The 16202-nt window shown below is 38.2% G+C and overlaps 1 protein-coding gene across 1 annotated transcript; it reads left to right on the forward strand.

The window, feature by feature from the left end:
• The first annotated feature begins 1535 nt into the window (after positions 1 to 1535).
• LOC753078 lies at positions 1536 to 13880 on the forward strand. The gene is made up of 6 exons (XM_011662495.2): positions 1536 to 2071; positions 4373 to 4455; positions 5064 to 5127; positions 10114 to 10217; positions 10782 to 10879; positions 12537 to 13880. The coding sequence occupies exons 1-6, from the start codon at positions 1940 to 1942 to the stop codon at positions 13121 to 13123; spliced, it is 1068 nt and encodes a 355-aa protein (XP_011660797.1). The 5' UTR covers positions 1536 to 1939; the 3' UTR covers positions 13124 to 13880.
• Positions 13881 to 16202: the final 2322 nt, after the last annotated feature.

The following is a 16202-nucleotide window of genomic DNA, read 5'->3' on the forward strand; positions in this document are numbered from 1 at the left end:
TTCACTTTTTTTTCTTTTTGACCTTTCACTGTACCATCTCCTTTGAATATTAAAACACGTACAATCGCAAATAATGTAATAAACAACCATATTTACTTTAATATTACCCTATTATCACTTGATCCATTACTTTTGGCGTGTAATCCTTATGGGAGATGACTTTTTCTCAAATCTGGATTCTACATTCTTGTCTTTTGCGAGCAATATCGCCGTTATTTCGGCTTGATTTTTGTTGATTTTGGAGTATGTTGTAGCTGAGACTATATACTATCTAAATGTTCTCTCATTTTTTTCAGTCTGATGTCATCGTGGTCTGTTGATGATAATCATCAACATCATCATCATCATCATCATCATCATCGTCATCCCCATTACTATCAAGATCATCATTATCATGATCATCATGATGATCATCATTGTTTACATGTCTATATAACTTCTCCCTTTCTCAATATAGTAAATATTATAATCTATCATAAGACTTGAAGACAGACCACCTAATTCGTCCCCATGACGAATTAAATTTCTAGTTTTTTTGGGGATTGGATACATGCAGCCAATGAACGTACTGTAATTTTGAAACGATTTCTGAGAACAATGTGGCCCCAACATTTCTGTAGTGTTTTGTTTACAGTAATAAAGGTGCTTTAAATTATGTTTGAATACTTCAAAATAATGTTCTGGCAATGTGACTTTTATATTGGTCAAACTCGCAGTATAGAAACAACTTCTTAAAATGAAATGCATTCAAATTAAAATGGTGACACGAAAAAACAAATATGTTTCATGATAGTACCTTTCAACGTAAAATGAACAACTGGGGGAAAGTAGGTCCCCATCTTGCACCTGGTGTCCCCCATTGCGTACACACATTTCTGATCAGACACCATTCATAATGTGCATTGCAACACCCATTCACAGCACAAGTTTTCTGTGATGGTTGGTACACTTCATAAACTTCCTTTTAAAACTACTTTTTAAGAGCCACCTCTAAATATCTGCATACACCACAACATTCAGTGAAAATTGTATTTTCATATTAGAGCAAAATTTTACGATCAAAATTGCATATCTGGTCACTTTTGCCAATTTTCTCGGAGAAAGAACGCATTGTAGTCTTCGAAATGAATTGGATATGCAGTAGTGTTGTTAAAGGCCACATATGACCTTATAGCAATATTGGAGCCAACACGGACAGACAGTGATGGGTTCAAGCTTAGTGGTATCCAATTCCCTACGGTCTCCAATTCCCTACACCTACCCTAAGCCTCTTTTTGTAATTATCAATGTTGTGTATAGTGACTTTCGATATCATATTTCGATATATTAATGTATCAGATTATAGACCCTTCGGTGGAACAGCGCCACCATTTGTGTGGATACTGAGTAGGGCCATCCAGCCGTTTATCTCTACTAGTATGTGTACATATTGTGTAGTTTTTCGATTATTGTACTTCATTTTTATACGGAAATAAATTAAAACCACATCAAATCAAATGAATTAAAATAAAAATCATTAGCCTCAGCTTTATCTCTTTCGGGTGTTAATATTTTGATATTATACCTAAACAACATCGTGCTTGGTAAAGCGGCAGCGGAGTGGCGGACAACTCAGAGGACTAACCGAGATGACAGATATCACGTGATCATGTACGAGCACCATTATTGGTCCAGCTACAGTGTTTAATTATTTTCGAATCCGTACTCGAGCCTTCTACGTATTTTCAGTTTGGTGATACGCAATCAGTTCTATGCCCCAGCTCATCGATCCCTCAGTCGTGAACAGGAGAACATGCCTGACAGTGCTTAACATTTAACATTCTACCAACTGAAGATACCTCGAAAGAAGTTGTGAAGTTTGAATAAAAGATACTGGCCTGGATGATAAAGAAACATTGGGTTTACATGTAAAGGTAGCCGGAAGAGCAAGTGAAAGAAGATGGCACTACGAAAAGAAGACATTCATATTTATAATGGTACGTGTACTTTTAGAGTAGGGTGCAAGCTTAATCTAGAGGAGTTACAATTAGGACTGCCTGGTACCGATATGGCATACGAAGAAAAACCTAGGGTAAGTTGGATTTTACTCTCTCTTCTGCCCTAATAGATATGCTGATGGTGGTAGATGAAAATGGGATACAAGTGGGTGGCCATTCAATCACAAATATTAGATATGCTGATGACATTGTTTTATTTTCTGAATCAGAGAAAGATCTCCAGAGACTCCTGAATGTAGTTGTAAAAGAAAGTGAGAGAATGGGACTAGAGATCAACTATACCAAGACAAAGTGCCTGGTGGTCTCTAAGAAGAGCAGTCCAAAATGTAACTTGAAACTGAAAGAACAGATTTTTAAACAAGTCTCCTCATTTAACTACCTCGGCAGCATGCCCGGCCCCCCCACTCAGTGTTATTTAGGGTACGCATATGCTCGTTCCCTATTTTTTAAAGCACCCCCTATCTGAGGACTGCCAACATTTTCGAACCCCCCTTTCGCGGGCTTTTCGCGGCCTTTTCCTGCTTTTGAGACCCCCCTAAATCAGGAAAAATGCTCAATGTACCCCCCTAAATTCGGAATAATTTCTCAGGAGTCCAAAGAGATAAGAAAAAAAAAAAAAAAACACCCCTTTTTTGAAGAAATCTCCGGGTGAAAATCAAATACACCCCTTTTTTTACAATTCTCGGGCCGGACTTTGTCGCACGAAAAGTACCCCTTTACCGGACATTTTGGCAACACGCATGCGGTCATTCCGACCCCTGAGTGGGGGGGCCGGGGCAGCATGATCACCGAGGATGCCAGATGTGAGACAGAGATCAAGAGAAGGATAGCTCTCGCTACTTCTGTATTTTCAAAGCTAGGCAAAATTCTGACAAATCGAACAATGAGTATGAGGACCAGAATAAGAGTATTGAATAATTGTTACATATATACAGTACTTATGTATGGTAGTGAAACGTGGACTTTAGCCTCTGATACTAAAAAGCGTTTGGAAAGTTGCGAAATGTGGTTCTTAAGAAGAATGGTGAAAATCCCCTGGACTGACAGAGTTAGTAATAATGAGGAAGTTCTTACACGAGCTGGAGTGCAATGGAAAATGATACGTGAGATCAGGGGCGTACGTAGGATTTTTTCAAGGGGGGGGTTTTAAAATATTTTGCTCCCGAAAATTTGAAAATCGCGCCGGCCGAAAAGTCGCTCAGTGGGGGGGGGGGGGGGGGGGGGGGGGGGGGGGGGGGTAAGCGGACACTTTTTTTTTTTTTTTTGGAGGCCAAAAAAAAATCGCAACGACTCAGTCGGCAGAAAAGTCGCTCAGTGGGGGGGGGGGGGGTAAGCGGACACTTTTTTTTTTTTTTTTGGTCTCAAAATTCCAAAATTTGACATTTTTTTACGTATGGGGGGGGGATAAGGTCACCTTATTTACGTGGGTATAATTTTTTTTTTTTTTTTTTTTTTTTTTTTTTTTTTTAAATAAATAAAAAAAAAAAAAAAAAAAAAGCCAAAGGGGGGGGGGGGTTTAGGTTTTTTTAGGGGGGTTTACATACATTAAAATACCAAAGGGGGGGTTTGAACCCCCAAAACACCCCCCCTGCGTACGCCCCTGCGTGAGATGTTGATTAGGCAGTTGAAGTTCATGGGTCACATTACACGTAAAGAAGGCCTAGATAATCTTGCTTTGACGGGGAAAATTGTGGGAAGAAGGAGTAGGGGAAGAAGGAGGATACTTTGGATGGACAGTCTGCAGAAATTGTTGGAAGAGAGAGGAGTGAAAGAACTGGGAGGGGTACTAATATAGAAGGCTAGGAACCGAGGGTTGTGGAACAGCATGATCGCCAAAGTCGATCGATATGGCACTTAGAGAGAGAGAGAGAGAGATGGTGGTTAAATCAATTTAAAAGACTGTTTTTGTTAAAATGCTCTTCAATATTTATAAAATTGTGCGTTCACCAGGCAGTAAACTGTATAAATATTTGTATCCATTGTATACATTCAATAATATGCATGTATTGCATGGTACAGCTGTACTTGGTGCCTGTTTTTGTGTCATATTAAGATTGTAGAACTTACTTAAACTATAAACAGAAGGTTGTATCATCAAGCTTTTAAATCAAATGTCAGAAACAAAATCACATCGTATTTAGTAGATCCAGGGTCTCTTTTCCAGACCCATGACAGGTACTACATGAAGGAAATAATGCCATTTTAAGTTCTTCTTTGGCAGGACTCTTACATGTAGAAGCGCTTTTATAATTTCTACTGACACATCCATAATTTACATGTACTAAACGATATCTAAAGTGCGAAATTATTAGGCTTTGTTTGTTTGTTTGTTTTGTTTTTGTCCAATAACAATTAAATATCTTTGTCTATTACAGAGATTGATCAAGAAGTTCCATGATCCGCCTGCCACTGCTACCATATATCCTTCAGGCAAAATCATCATCAGAGGCAACGATAGGTAAATACTATACACATATAGACTCCATTGAGGGGCAACGTTGAAATGGTAACCCAAGAGGATCTTGAAACTGCACTGTGCCCCGAGACGTCGAGGGTATAATGCAGTTTCGACATCTCATTTTGCCGATTCGTGTTTAACGGATCGCAACTTCAAAAATAAGTAGCTTTCTTATTTTATATGGAATTAGCTCAAACTTTCACGGACCTGCTCGTCTCACTCGTCTGCTTCAATTGAAAACAACTTAATATCAGGATGGACTTTACCTTTAAGGTCCCTGAGACAACTACTTCCATACATGTACATGAGCATTGTAATTGAATGAATTTTTGATGATTTTTTAAAGGATTTTTCATGGGGTGGATCTTAGCATGTCGCAAAAGGTAAAGGAAAGATAACCAAGGAAAAGTGTTTAAAATGTCACTTAAAGAGGATGATAAAATATACATTAGACAGACGTCAATATGTGTTGCATATCATGGGATTTTTACAGGAAGAAATAAAGGAGTTTGAACAGTAATTGAATGATGCTTTGCACCTCTCAACTGCTGGTTTTAATCATAGCCTTAACTTGTTTGTATCATAACTGTTTTCTTGTTTGTTTACAGTGAAGAACATGCAGAGCAGACAGCAAGGAAATGTGCAAGGGAATTAAATAAAATAGACTTTAATGTAAGTAACAACTCTCAATTTGTTAGAATATTACATTTGAATTATATTTTTGGATATGAAGTAATTTGGATTTGATCTTACATGTAACATGACTGTGGTGAGAATTTTCACATCTATGGAAAACCGCTGTGCACTGTGCATGAAATAACAAGGGTTTACACGATAGGCTTATAATAACAAGCGATAATGACATTTTAAATCAGATTTTACAATGGTCGGTCAATATTGATTTGTCTATCGATGAAGCAATCTAGTTTTTCTTTCTTATATACCTTGTTATAGAGCGGATATCTTGACAGATAATGGATTAATTCCCCCAGTGGTTGTCAACCTAATTAGGCATACTTGGTTTAAATCAATATTTAATATTCATCAAAAGCGACCTGGAGTTTGTACTTTTCTTCGTCACCGTTTGGTAGTATGTGTGTATTCAAAACGACAAGTGTAAATTGATAAGCTCACTGTTATTATGTCACTTCGGCCCTCTGGTTGCTAACTAACAAGCATATGCTTTCTTAGCAGTCAGGTATTAAATAACTACCACTTGCAACTGTTTTTAAATCATAGCACATTATAATGGCCATTAGAAGAAGAAAAAAACGTTTTGTAAGTACATGCAGTAGAACCTGTGTAAAATAGCCGCACAAGCGTGAAGTATTCAAAAGGCGGTCTTTGGTCTTTCAACACAGGTTGCATGGGACACACTTTTCAAGGTAAACAAAATAGTGCGGTTTTCATGCAAAGAATTGGTCGTCAAGCAGGTTTTACTGTATTTGAAGGAAAACATTTGGGTCAAGATCTTGTAGTTTGAGTAACATTACTTGGCACAACTTGATAATTCACATTGATAGTAGGCCCTATCACATGATCTTCGTTGAGTTATAGATGTTCAACCATGGCAACTTCCCCATTAAATTGTATCATATGAGAGAAAGGCTGAACAGCAAACTGGTGTCTAAAGGCCGGCTCACACTGTGACGAATAGGGGAGGGGGGTACCGCAAGCTACAGCTACGAATTGCAATATTAAATTTCCCGCCACTCATCGTGTGTTGCCTTCAATTGTCGCTGACGACTTTGCTAGCGACCTCAGACGGCCGAAATTATCAGTCGCGTCCGTCGGCAAATTTTCAGCATGTTGAAAATTTTGTGGCGGCAAAAAATAAATCGTTGTGATTCCATCGTTTGCCGGTAATTATGTGAGCCGGCCATTAGTGGTTATTTGTCGTTTCCAAATTCAAGAATAGTTTTTTACTGTTTTAATAAAATGAGATGAAATAACACATTAATTGAAACCATTCAGCAGTGATCAGAGCACATCCCTGTTTGTCATTAATTTTTGGCGAATTTGGGGCTGGTTTTAACAGTTTTTTCTGGCCGGGGGAGGGGGGCACGTGCCCAATGTGCCCCCCCCCCCCCATCCCTGGATCCGTCGCTGTCCAAAAACAGCTTGTGCAGCACTTGAATAGAAACAACGTACTTCTAGTAGAGCAATCGGATTTTCGTCCAAAACACTCTACTTCTACGGCATTGATTAAAGTCACGGATGAATGGTTGAATGTTATTGACGAGGAAAAGTTTACTGGTGCATGTTTTGAAGATATAAAAAAAAAGATTTTCATTTGGTAAATGTTGAGTGCCTCCTTGAAAAATTTACAAGAATAGGGATCAATGGAACGTCACTTGAGTTGCATCTGTATTTCTGAGCAATTACCTATTATTCATAATCTTTATTAACGGTTTAACCTCTGTATTTCATGAATGCAAACCTTATTTGTACGGTGATGATACCGTGACTTACTTTTTTTTCATAAAAACCCATATACAGTGACAGGGGGATCAGCAGAATGCCAAAACCATGAGCACGCTCATTGGAAACCAACAGCCACATGCTAAACAAATATCACAGACTTAATATAAATATCAACGGTCATGTAATCAATCAAGTGAAGTTCTTGAATACTTGGGTGTGTACACTGATGCAGAACTAAAATGGGATGTACATGATTGTAAATCATCTTTGTGAAAAAGTTGGCCGCATATTTTCATTTCTCCGTCATAAGAAACTTAAAAACTCATATACCAAAATGTTATTGTTCCTCATCTATGGCAGTCTTCCTATAACAAATTATATCAATCAATCACTGAAGCTATGAAATATAGCAGGAAGAACTCAGGGGCGGATCTTGCTTCTTGCCAAGGGGGGTGTTTGACCCAGTGGCGGCTCCAGGATTTTCCAAAAATCGCGCCGTTTTACTGTTTTACTTTTTTTCTTTCTTCTTCTTCTCCCCCCCCCCTTTCCCCTTTTTTTCACTTGGCCGCCCAAGGGGGTGTTTAGACGTGCCCACTGTGCCCCCCCCCCCCCAATCCCTGGATCCGTCGCTGTTCAAAAACAGCTTGTGCAGCACTTGAATAGAAACAACGTATTTCTAGCAGAGCAATCGGATTTTCGTCCAAAACACTCTACTTCTACGGCATTGATTAAAGTCACGGATGAATGGTTGAATGTTATTGACGAGGAAAAGTTTACTGGTGCATGTTTTGAAGATATTAAAAAAAGCTTTTCATTTGGTAAATGTTGAGTGCCTCCTTGGAAAATTTACAAGAATAGGGATCAATGGAACGTCACTTGAGTTGCATCTGTATTTCCGAGCAATTACCTATTATTCATAATCTTTATTAACGGTTTAACCTCTGTATTTCATGAATGCAAACTTACTTTTTTTCATATAAACCCATATACAGTGACAGGTGGGTCAGCAGAATGCCAAAACCATGAGCACGCTCATTGGAAACCAACAGACACATGCTAAACAAATATCACAGACTTAATATAAATATCAAAGGTCATGCAATCAATCAAGTGAAGTTCTTGAATACTTGGGTGTGTACACTGATGCAGACAGGCCCGTACGCAGGGGAGGGGGGTGTTTGGGGGTTAACCCCCCCTTGAGTTTTTGTTATGTGTGTATTTTTTACCAAAACCCCCCCTTTTGTGATTTTTTTTTTTAATTAAAAAAAAAAAAAAAAAAATTATGGCACTGACTGACCTAAATAAATTGAACTTACCCCCCCCCCCCCCTTTACGGAGCAAAATGTCAAATTTTCAAATATCGAGACCAAAAAAAAAAAAAGGTGTCCTCTTATTTACCTCAATTACCTTTTTTGTTGTTCCTTCAATGCATGAAATATACTGCGGTGAGAGACTTTCAAAATCTCGCCAGAAATTCCATAGTATAGAGTAATGATATTTAAAATCCTCAATAAAATTATTTGATTTTTGCAAACGTATTTAAGTTATGCAACAGCATTCCTCAACCAATTCGCAATTTCACATCTCTGTCCTTATTTGAATGATACATTTCACAACTGATGAAAATAATACTGTGAGACCTTAATGTAATTTTTTTTTAAATACCATAGTTCATCTTGTTGTGTTTTGTTTTGTCTTCTTCTTCTTCATTTTCTACTACTTCATCTACTTGTCCTTTCTGGTGCCCATGAAATTATTTCGCTTTACATTCTTTCGTTCTTACAGTTATTGTTTTCCAATTCAATGCCATACAATTTGTCTTGCTTATCTAACTTGTATATTATGTATATGTTTTATTTAATTTTATATTCTTTTTATATGACGGAAATAAAAAAACAAACAAACAAACAAACAAACAAACAATTTGTGACTTATTAATCTGAATTTTTGCAAGATTTTAAGAGGCGATCATGATAGTTGGTAATGACAGACGTTTCCCTGTATCATTATTTTGGTTCTAAATGTTTGTGAAGTCTGTGAAATTTTGAAATCAATGATGCTTTGCACGAGATTCTCTTGTTTATTTGAGAGTGTATATGCATGTTGGAGACGATAGTGGCATTGGCATGTCACAGAAGCGGTAGTGGCGTTGGGTTGCTGGTTCTGATGAAATTCACCAATGTCTTTCTTTATGAAAAAAATATATGGATTAGGCGTACAAGTTTTGAACCAAATCCGTCCATCTACGTGACTGTAAGATTCTAATATGTCATTTATCGCAATTTTTTTAAATACAAAGACAATACGTGTAACTATTGGATTTGGTCACAGTTTTGAGATGGAGAGTGTAGAGGGGCGGAACGACAAGACGTATTACTCATGTACTGACTAGCACGTTCACCATAGTATACTATGATATTTTTTCTGTTTGCAATTAACGTTATGAATATTGCTCTGGACAAAGTGCTCTTGTTTTTAAGAAGGAGGGTGAATTTGCAGGAGGATGGGGGGGGGGGGGGGGCTGCGAATTCACCCTCCTCCTTACTACATGCACACATATTATTGGTTCCCTTCTACTCGCAAAAATGTTTGGTTCAATTAAATTATTCCCCCTTTGATTTTTGCAAGTCCAGTTTATTAAATTTATGGCCTGGAACCATTGAAACTATGTCCCATTTGCAGGCCAACAAAAATGAAAAGGTTAAATTCCAACGACATTTGGAAGATAATATTAATTTAGAACTTCCCTCAAAACAAAAGGGCTTGAAAATGTCTTTAAGTGGGAAAATAACGACCATCAGTTGTCAAATCGACTTAAGTGATTGCAATAACTTAAGTAATAGTTTGATTTTTCAGACCCTTGTACCACAAGGTCGTACGTTTTGTGCTGCGCAAAGATTCGATTAGTTTAATTATGGCCATTAAAATAATTAGGTTATTGATGTAGACAAATGCTCATGTACTCTTTACAGCTCATTTTATATATGTTATTACCAAAGAAAAAAAAATCAGTCAGTCACTCAATAGTGTCTGACAGTGAAGTCTAGAAAGCATACGGGTTTTCTTGCATAATTTGAATATTAAGACACTGCTGACGTTTAAATTTCACAGATAGGACATACGCGACATATTTATAGTTCCTGCCAAGTTCTACAGAATCTGATGTCGGCTGCAAATGGGACATAGTTTAACTGATCTTGTAAATTCTTTTATTTGCCTATCCTTTTCTTTTAGGTTCGGTTTTTAGAGTACAAGGTTGTGAATATTTTTGGAACGTACTTGGTGCCGTTTGCTATAGATATCTGGGAATTTGCAAAGGAACATCAAAATGATGCAAGGTAGGTTTCTGTTCTCTCCCGAAATCATGGTCTGTCTCGTTAAGCCAATCTATAAATGTTTACTCACCAATCTAAAGTGGAATTCAAAATGTCAAATATCGGGGAAAATAGAATCTTTTATTTTCCTTCTACGTCAGTTGTATACACTTGATTTGAACTTCTTTTTCTTTAGTTTGGGGAGGGGATAATATCAGGGAGTGTTGTTTTATTTTGACTTAAATGACATTTAAACTACACATTTTAATGACAAAAGATGGTTAACTACATGTGTGGTCATATGTTAATAAAAAGGGAAGAAATTGTTTATGCTATAACCGGGGTAATTATTGAGAATGTCAAGTCTGCAAGAATCCACTTTTTTGTCATTATTATTATCATAAACTGCATAAAGACAGTGACAGTACATAATCCACATTGAAATTCGCCCTTCCATCTCCAGTTCAGTAAAGGTAAACTCTAATGTAACACCTTCATGTTAAAGATCTCGCAATATATCGACATCCCCTCTCCAAACCCAGTCCTGGCAAGAATTTGAAATCTTACTCCATTCCATTCTCAACCCAGCTATGATCCTGTGAACCATCCTGCTGCCAAATACAAGCTCGACCAACCCTTTAAGGCAACTATTCTGATCTACCATACAGGTACAATCACAGTAATAGGTAAGCTCTTTATCTAACTATCTACGTTCCAAAGTTTAGGGCGACGGCGAAATGGACCTTGAGACATAGGTTCTCCACAGCTCTCTGTCTTTGGCTGTTCTAGTTCGCTGCTCAAATTACATTCCCATTTACTGCTCGATGTTTTCAGTCCATGTCCTAGCTAGTCTGCCCCTCTTTCTTTTCCCATCAGTTCATGGCGTTTGCCTAGCTATTCTTCCATCTAGTTACATGCAAAACCACTGCAGCTGTCTTCTATTTCAACGATTGCATGTGACCGTGCTCCCCTCTCCGTTATCTCTCTCACTTTCTTGTTGGACGTATAGTCTAGTAGATATGACTCTTGACAAAATATTGTATAGCTATTAGACATATAGAGTGGGCAATCGAATTGTAATTTGGTTGTGGCTAGCTGTGCACAAAATGATTGGACAATTTGTGTAATCATATTGGAGGTTTGGCGTAGGACATTAGTTTTAAAAAGGGTCTATATGGGGTAGCGTAATCCTTGTACCAAATGGTCAATCAAAATAGAGCGATTGCTATAGCGCTTCACCATTAGACAAGATTGCACGTGGACTATTAATTTAGATATGGACAATGTAGGCAAGTAAAGGATCTGTGGCCTTACATGTTAACATGGTGGGAAAGCGAAATATTTCAGTCCCGCCCCCCCCCTCACTCAGTGTTATTTAGGGTACGCATATGCGTGTTCCCATCACCCCCCCCCCCCCCCCCTTCAGCATAAGTCCGGTGTGTAAAGTCAATACGGGCAGATATTTTCTTTTGTTATACAAGCCTTTTCAGCACCTCCCCCCCCCCCTTTTTTAGCCCAAGTCCGGTGTGTAAAGTCAATTCGGGCAGATATTTTTCTTTGTTACGAGCCAGAGATTTTGGGAACACGCATGCGGTCCCTCCGTTCCCGGAGTGGGGGGGGGGGGGGGGGGGGGATTTCAGTGTTGATATTTGCCAGATGCTGTAAAGATTGATCTTCCGCTTACATGTCGGCGAGTGGATTGCTATATCTGATACGTTGGTCTTTTTCTTATTTAGTTGTATCCTATTAGGTATTGATTTAGATTACTTTTGTTTCAGCATTTGTTTGCGAAAAATGTCATCCATGCATGTCACATTGCCTTGTTCTCAACAGGCTGTATTTTTTATATTTCACAAATAGAAGTATATCGTAGAATAATAAGTTTGCCCTGCAGTATAATAATAATAATAGCTCACATTTATAATGCGCCTAATACTTTGTTTCTAGGCGCAGAACATAATTACCCCGGTCATCGGATTCAGGTTTACCCGCACACAAGGTATGCACATTCTCCACTCCCTGGGGAGCATTCCAGCCAGTCGCCATTTTACAAGCGCCATTGCTAATCAAACCACATTAGCTTTCGCATCCTACCGGGTACCCATTTTAACACCTGGGTGGAGAGTGGCAAATGTAGATCAATGTCTTGCCAAAGGACATTAGTGCCGCGGCGGGACTTGAACTGGGGACTTTGTGATCCACAGTCCGGTGACATATCCACTCGACCACGACACCTCTATCCATATTATACTCAATCACACCTGGCACCTTGTAACATTTTGTTTTCTTAAACACAGTTAATGTAATCTAGTATCTTGTGTATTTTTCTTTTCTTGATAACAGCCCAATCTGAAAGCAATATCGAGGAAGCCATAAAGCATATATACCCCTTGGTTGAAGCTCATAATATGCCACTCACTGAGGATATGATACGGAAGAGACTACGAGATGAAGTTGACGAGTATGAGGAAGGGAACAGTGACGATGAGAGCGCCGGAGACGAGGATGTCGGAGACGATGATGTCGGAGACGGGGACGGGGTGGTTCGAGACGGGGGCAAAATCAGTAAAGCCATAAAGCGCAGAAACCCCTTGGTTGAATGTCAAAATATGCCACTCTCTAATAAGGCTATCACACAGAAGAGACTCGCCAAGAAACCGAAACGGGATAGAGTTGACGAGGATGAGAAAGAGAACACGGACGATAACAACGCCAATGGGAGCGCTGGAGACGGAGGCACCGGAGACGGGGGCACAGGAGACGGAAGCGCCGAAGATGGGGCTGTTGGAGACGGGGCCAACAAAGACGGGGTCGCCGGGGACGGGGGCGCTGGAGACGAGGGCGCCGAATACGAGGGCGCCGGAGACGAGGACGAAGATAGTGACGAGGACGAAGACAGTGACGAGTATTCTTCGGATGATAGCAACTGAAATAGGAATGGATAATAACTGTCTAGCCACACTAGCAGAGGTAGTGCCGGAGGCATTATTTTAAATATAATTTAAATAAATAATTCATTGACTATTCAGTTGGACATAATTGTACACCAACATTTCAGTCACTGCAGAATAGAAGGTTTTTACCATGATTAGTAATGTGGATTAAATTATTTCTGTTTAATAACACCCTTTTTCGCTTGATAAGTGTACAGAATCTTGACTTCAGTTTCGGTCTTCATGTAACTGTTTCTAGTCTCCTTCACGATCATGGAATCCTCTTGGTAGGGTATGTAGATGTTTACTCAATTGCTATAGTAAATACAAATGTAGTCGTACCACGTCATATACATGTATGCTAGTAAGCCAATTGCTTCAGGACAAGCTAGGGCATTTCAAAAGCAGGGCAATACCTGCATTTTACTTTAAACAGGGCACCACACAACTTTTTGGGAGGGGTCCGGATTGGACTTTCTAAGGTCTGTATGCATGAGCCCTGTGTGAAAATTTCAACAACAAAAGAAGGGGGGGCTATGGGCTTGTCCCAAGGCGTCTGTGAGTGTTGAGCCTCGTTTCAAATCAATGACCATGTACTTGAATATCCCATTGATTAGTATCCTGTAAATTCATTGATTAAGACATCTGAAAAAACACAATTATGTAATCGTTTGACTCTGCATTAATACTGGGAAGGCAGGTGTCATGATGAGTGATTGTGTAAAAGAAAAAGGGCATGGTTACAATGTAAATTGTTAAAAAATAAGAAAATATGAGGCGAACCTGAAGGTGGAATAAAAGAAGACAAATTGCTTCAGCTCCAGATGTAATGTTTTAATGAATATGAACGGATAAGCTATCCATGGTGATTTTGAAACCTGTTTTTTAACTTGCTTCTTTAGAGATCTTTATATATCTTTATTTACCAAGTGCCTTTTGTTTATTCTCCACAAGAAGAGTGAAAGAAATTCAGTTAATAAGAAATATTGCAATTCAGTCCAATTTAATTCAAATCAATTATTGCTTATTCTGATTTTCGTGTATTTAATAGCTATGTGATTTATCAATATCGAGTAATAAATAGTTTTCGAATTTGTATTTTGTTTTGAGAATCGTATGTTTTTAATTTTGTATTTACAATTTTCATTTGATAGACTGTCTTTCCATTCTTGTATACACCTACCCTGTTTTTGTTAAGAAGACATGAATAATTAATATATAATAAATAGATATCAATAATGCCCGATTTCCTTCTTTTGAGAGGTTAATCGCATCTATGACTTATTTGACTGTTAAAGTAGAATTAAGTTTTGTGTATCAAATATGATGTGTGTTTAGAGTCTTTTTAGCATCAAAGTTTAGTTTGTAATCTTTATTCATTAGTTATGATTAAATAGATATCTTGTAAATTGTTAAGTTATAGCTTTCTTTATCATATTGATAGAAAATGTGTTATGGTTTGGTCAGATTTGAAAGAAACCTTATGACTTTTATTAAAAGGATTTCTTGTGTTTGCTATAATTGATGTTGATGATTTTGAGGTGGAATTGTCCAGTTTCTGCTAAGATGTCGCTATTCATTGCTGATTTGTATACAAATGCGAGCTTTGCAACATAATCATCTCGTTCAATAAATTATCAATACTGCCCGATTTCCTTTATTTGAGAGGTTATAATCGCATCTAAGCAGTTCATAATTACCGACAAGACATTCGGACGATTGTCATGTACATCTCTTGCGGACCCTCTTAGCTCAAAAAACAGTTTTATATGAAGGTCCGAAGTTTAGGAATTCTTTAAGTGATGAAATAAAAAATGCTCCATCGATTAATATCTTTAAGAAAGAAAAAAATTGTTTTTATTACAATCTTATAAACCTCATTGAAGTTTATGTCGTTGTTTTTGTTGTTGAACACAAGACCATTCTCTACTCGCTGACTCAAAATGTAATTTGATATATATCATATTGTGTCTTCTCATGTTTATTTTCTTTCTAATGCGCATTTCTCTTTCCTTATCTTCTTCTCAACCCCAAATGCAACTCATCATTTTGTAATATTTTCTGTACCCCGGATCTCTCACTTCTTTTTGTCATCGTCTACTCTTTGCATTATGACCGTGTTCTTCTATCTTTGTCATGTAAAGCATTGTCTTGTCCCTTTCTCGTCTCTGTTGGCATCCCCCTTTTCTTTCCCCTATTTTGTAGTTCCTTTCGTAGTTAATTTAATTACTCATTATTCCTATAGGTGTTCACATTTGTACAAGCATTGCTTTTTAGTGGACCCCTCCGTTTCCAACATGTATTTCTTAAATTTGTTTTAATTGCTTATAATTGATTTGTAATGTTTTGTTGGAAACATGAATAAATTGAAATTGAAGACTTATTTGACTGTTACAGTACAATTAAGTTGTTGTGTATCAAATATGATGAGTGTTCAGTTTGTAATCTTTATTCATTAGTTATGATTAGAAGTGATCATACCATTCTTTTACCTGTTATATCTATCTGTCTCTTTTTCTTGACCTTTAATCTCGTCGTTTGGCTTACATAAACGTCATAAGCGACTTTTAAAGGAATGTGTGAGTTTTGATGCAGAGGGCACTACACAAAAATTTGAAAGGACATATAATTGAAATGCCAAAATCATCTTTGTTTGATCAAAATCGGTTCAGAGACGGCTGTAATTAGGCTAAATGCCTAAAACCCCTGACCTTCCGGGGGCTCTGCCCCCTGGACCCCACCAAGGCCCTCAAGGCGGGCTCCTGGATGCTCATCGTAATGTAATGCCTAAAAACTCCTGAGCTTCTGGGGGTTCCGCCTCATGGAACCCACTCCAATTAGTGACCTGCCAGTGTCACAAATATGGTACCAAAATATGCTCATCTGACCGTAATTAAATATGCCTAAAACCCCTGCCCCTGCAACCCCACGCTAATTTACTCTCCACTTGCTTCGTTCTACCTGATCGTAAATACTTTAGCCCCTCCCCCCCCCCCCCCGACTTTGAAAAACGTTCCGCGGGGCCTGCATGAAATATGTTAGAGTGGTGGTGATGCTGATTTTTTTTAAATTTCTG

The sequence above is a fragment of the Strongylocentrotus purpuratus genome, unplaced genomic scaffold (genome assembly GCF_000002235.5).
Source record: "Strongylocentrotus purpuratus isolate Spur 01 unplaced genomic scaffold, Spur_5.0 spur5_scaffold_13, whole genome shotgun sequence".
NCBI classification, from domain to species: domain Eukaryota; kingdom Metazoa; phylum Echinodermata; class Echinoidea; order Camarodonta; family Strongylocentrotidae; genus Strongylocentrotus; species Strongylocentrotus purpuratus.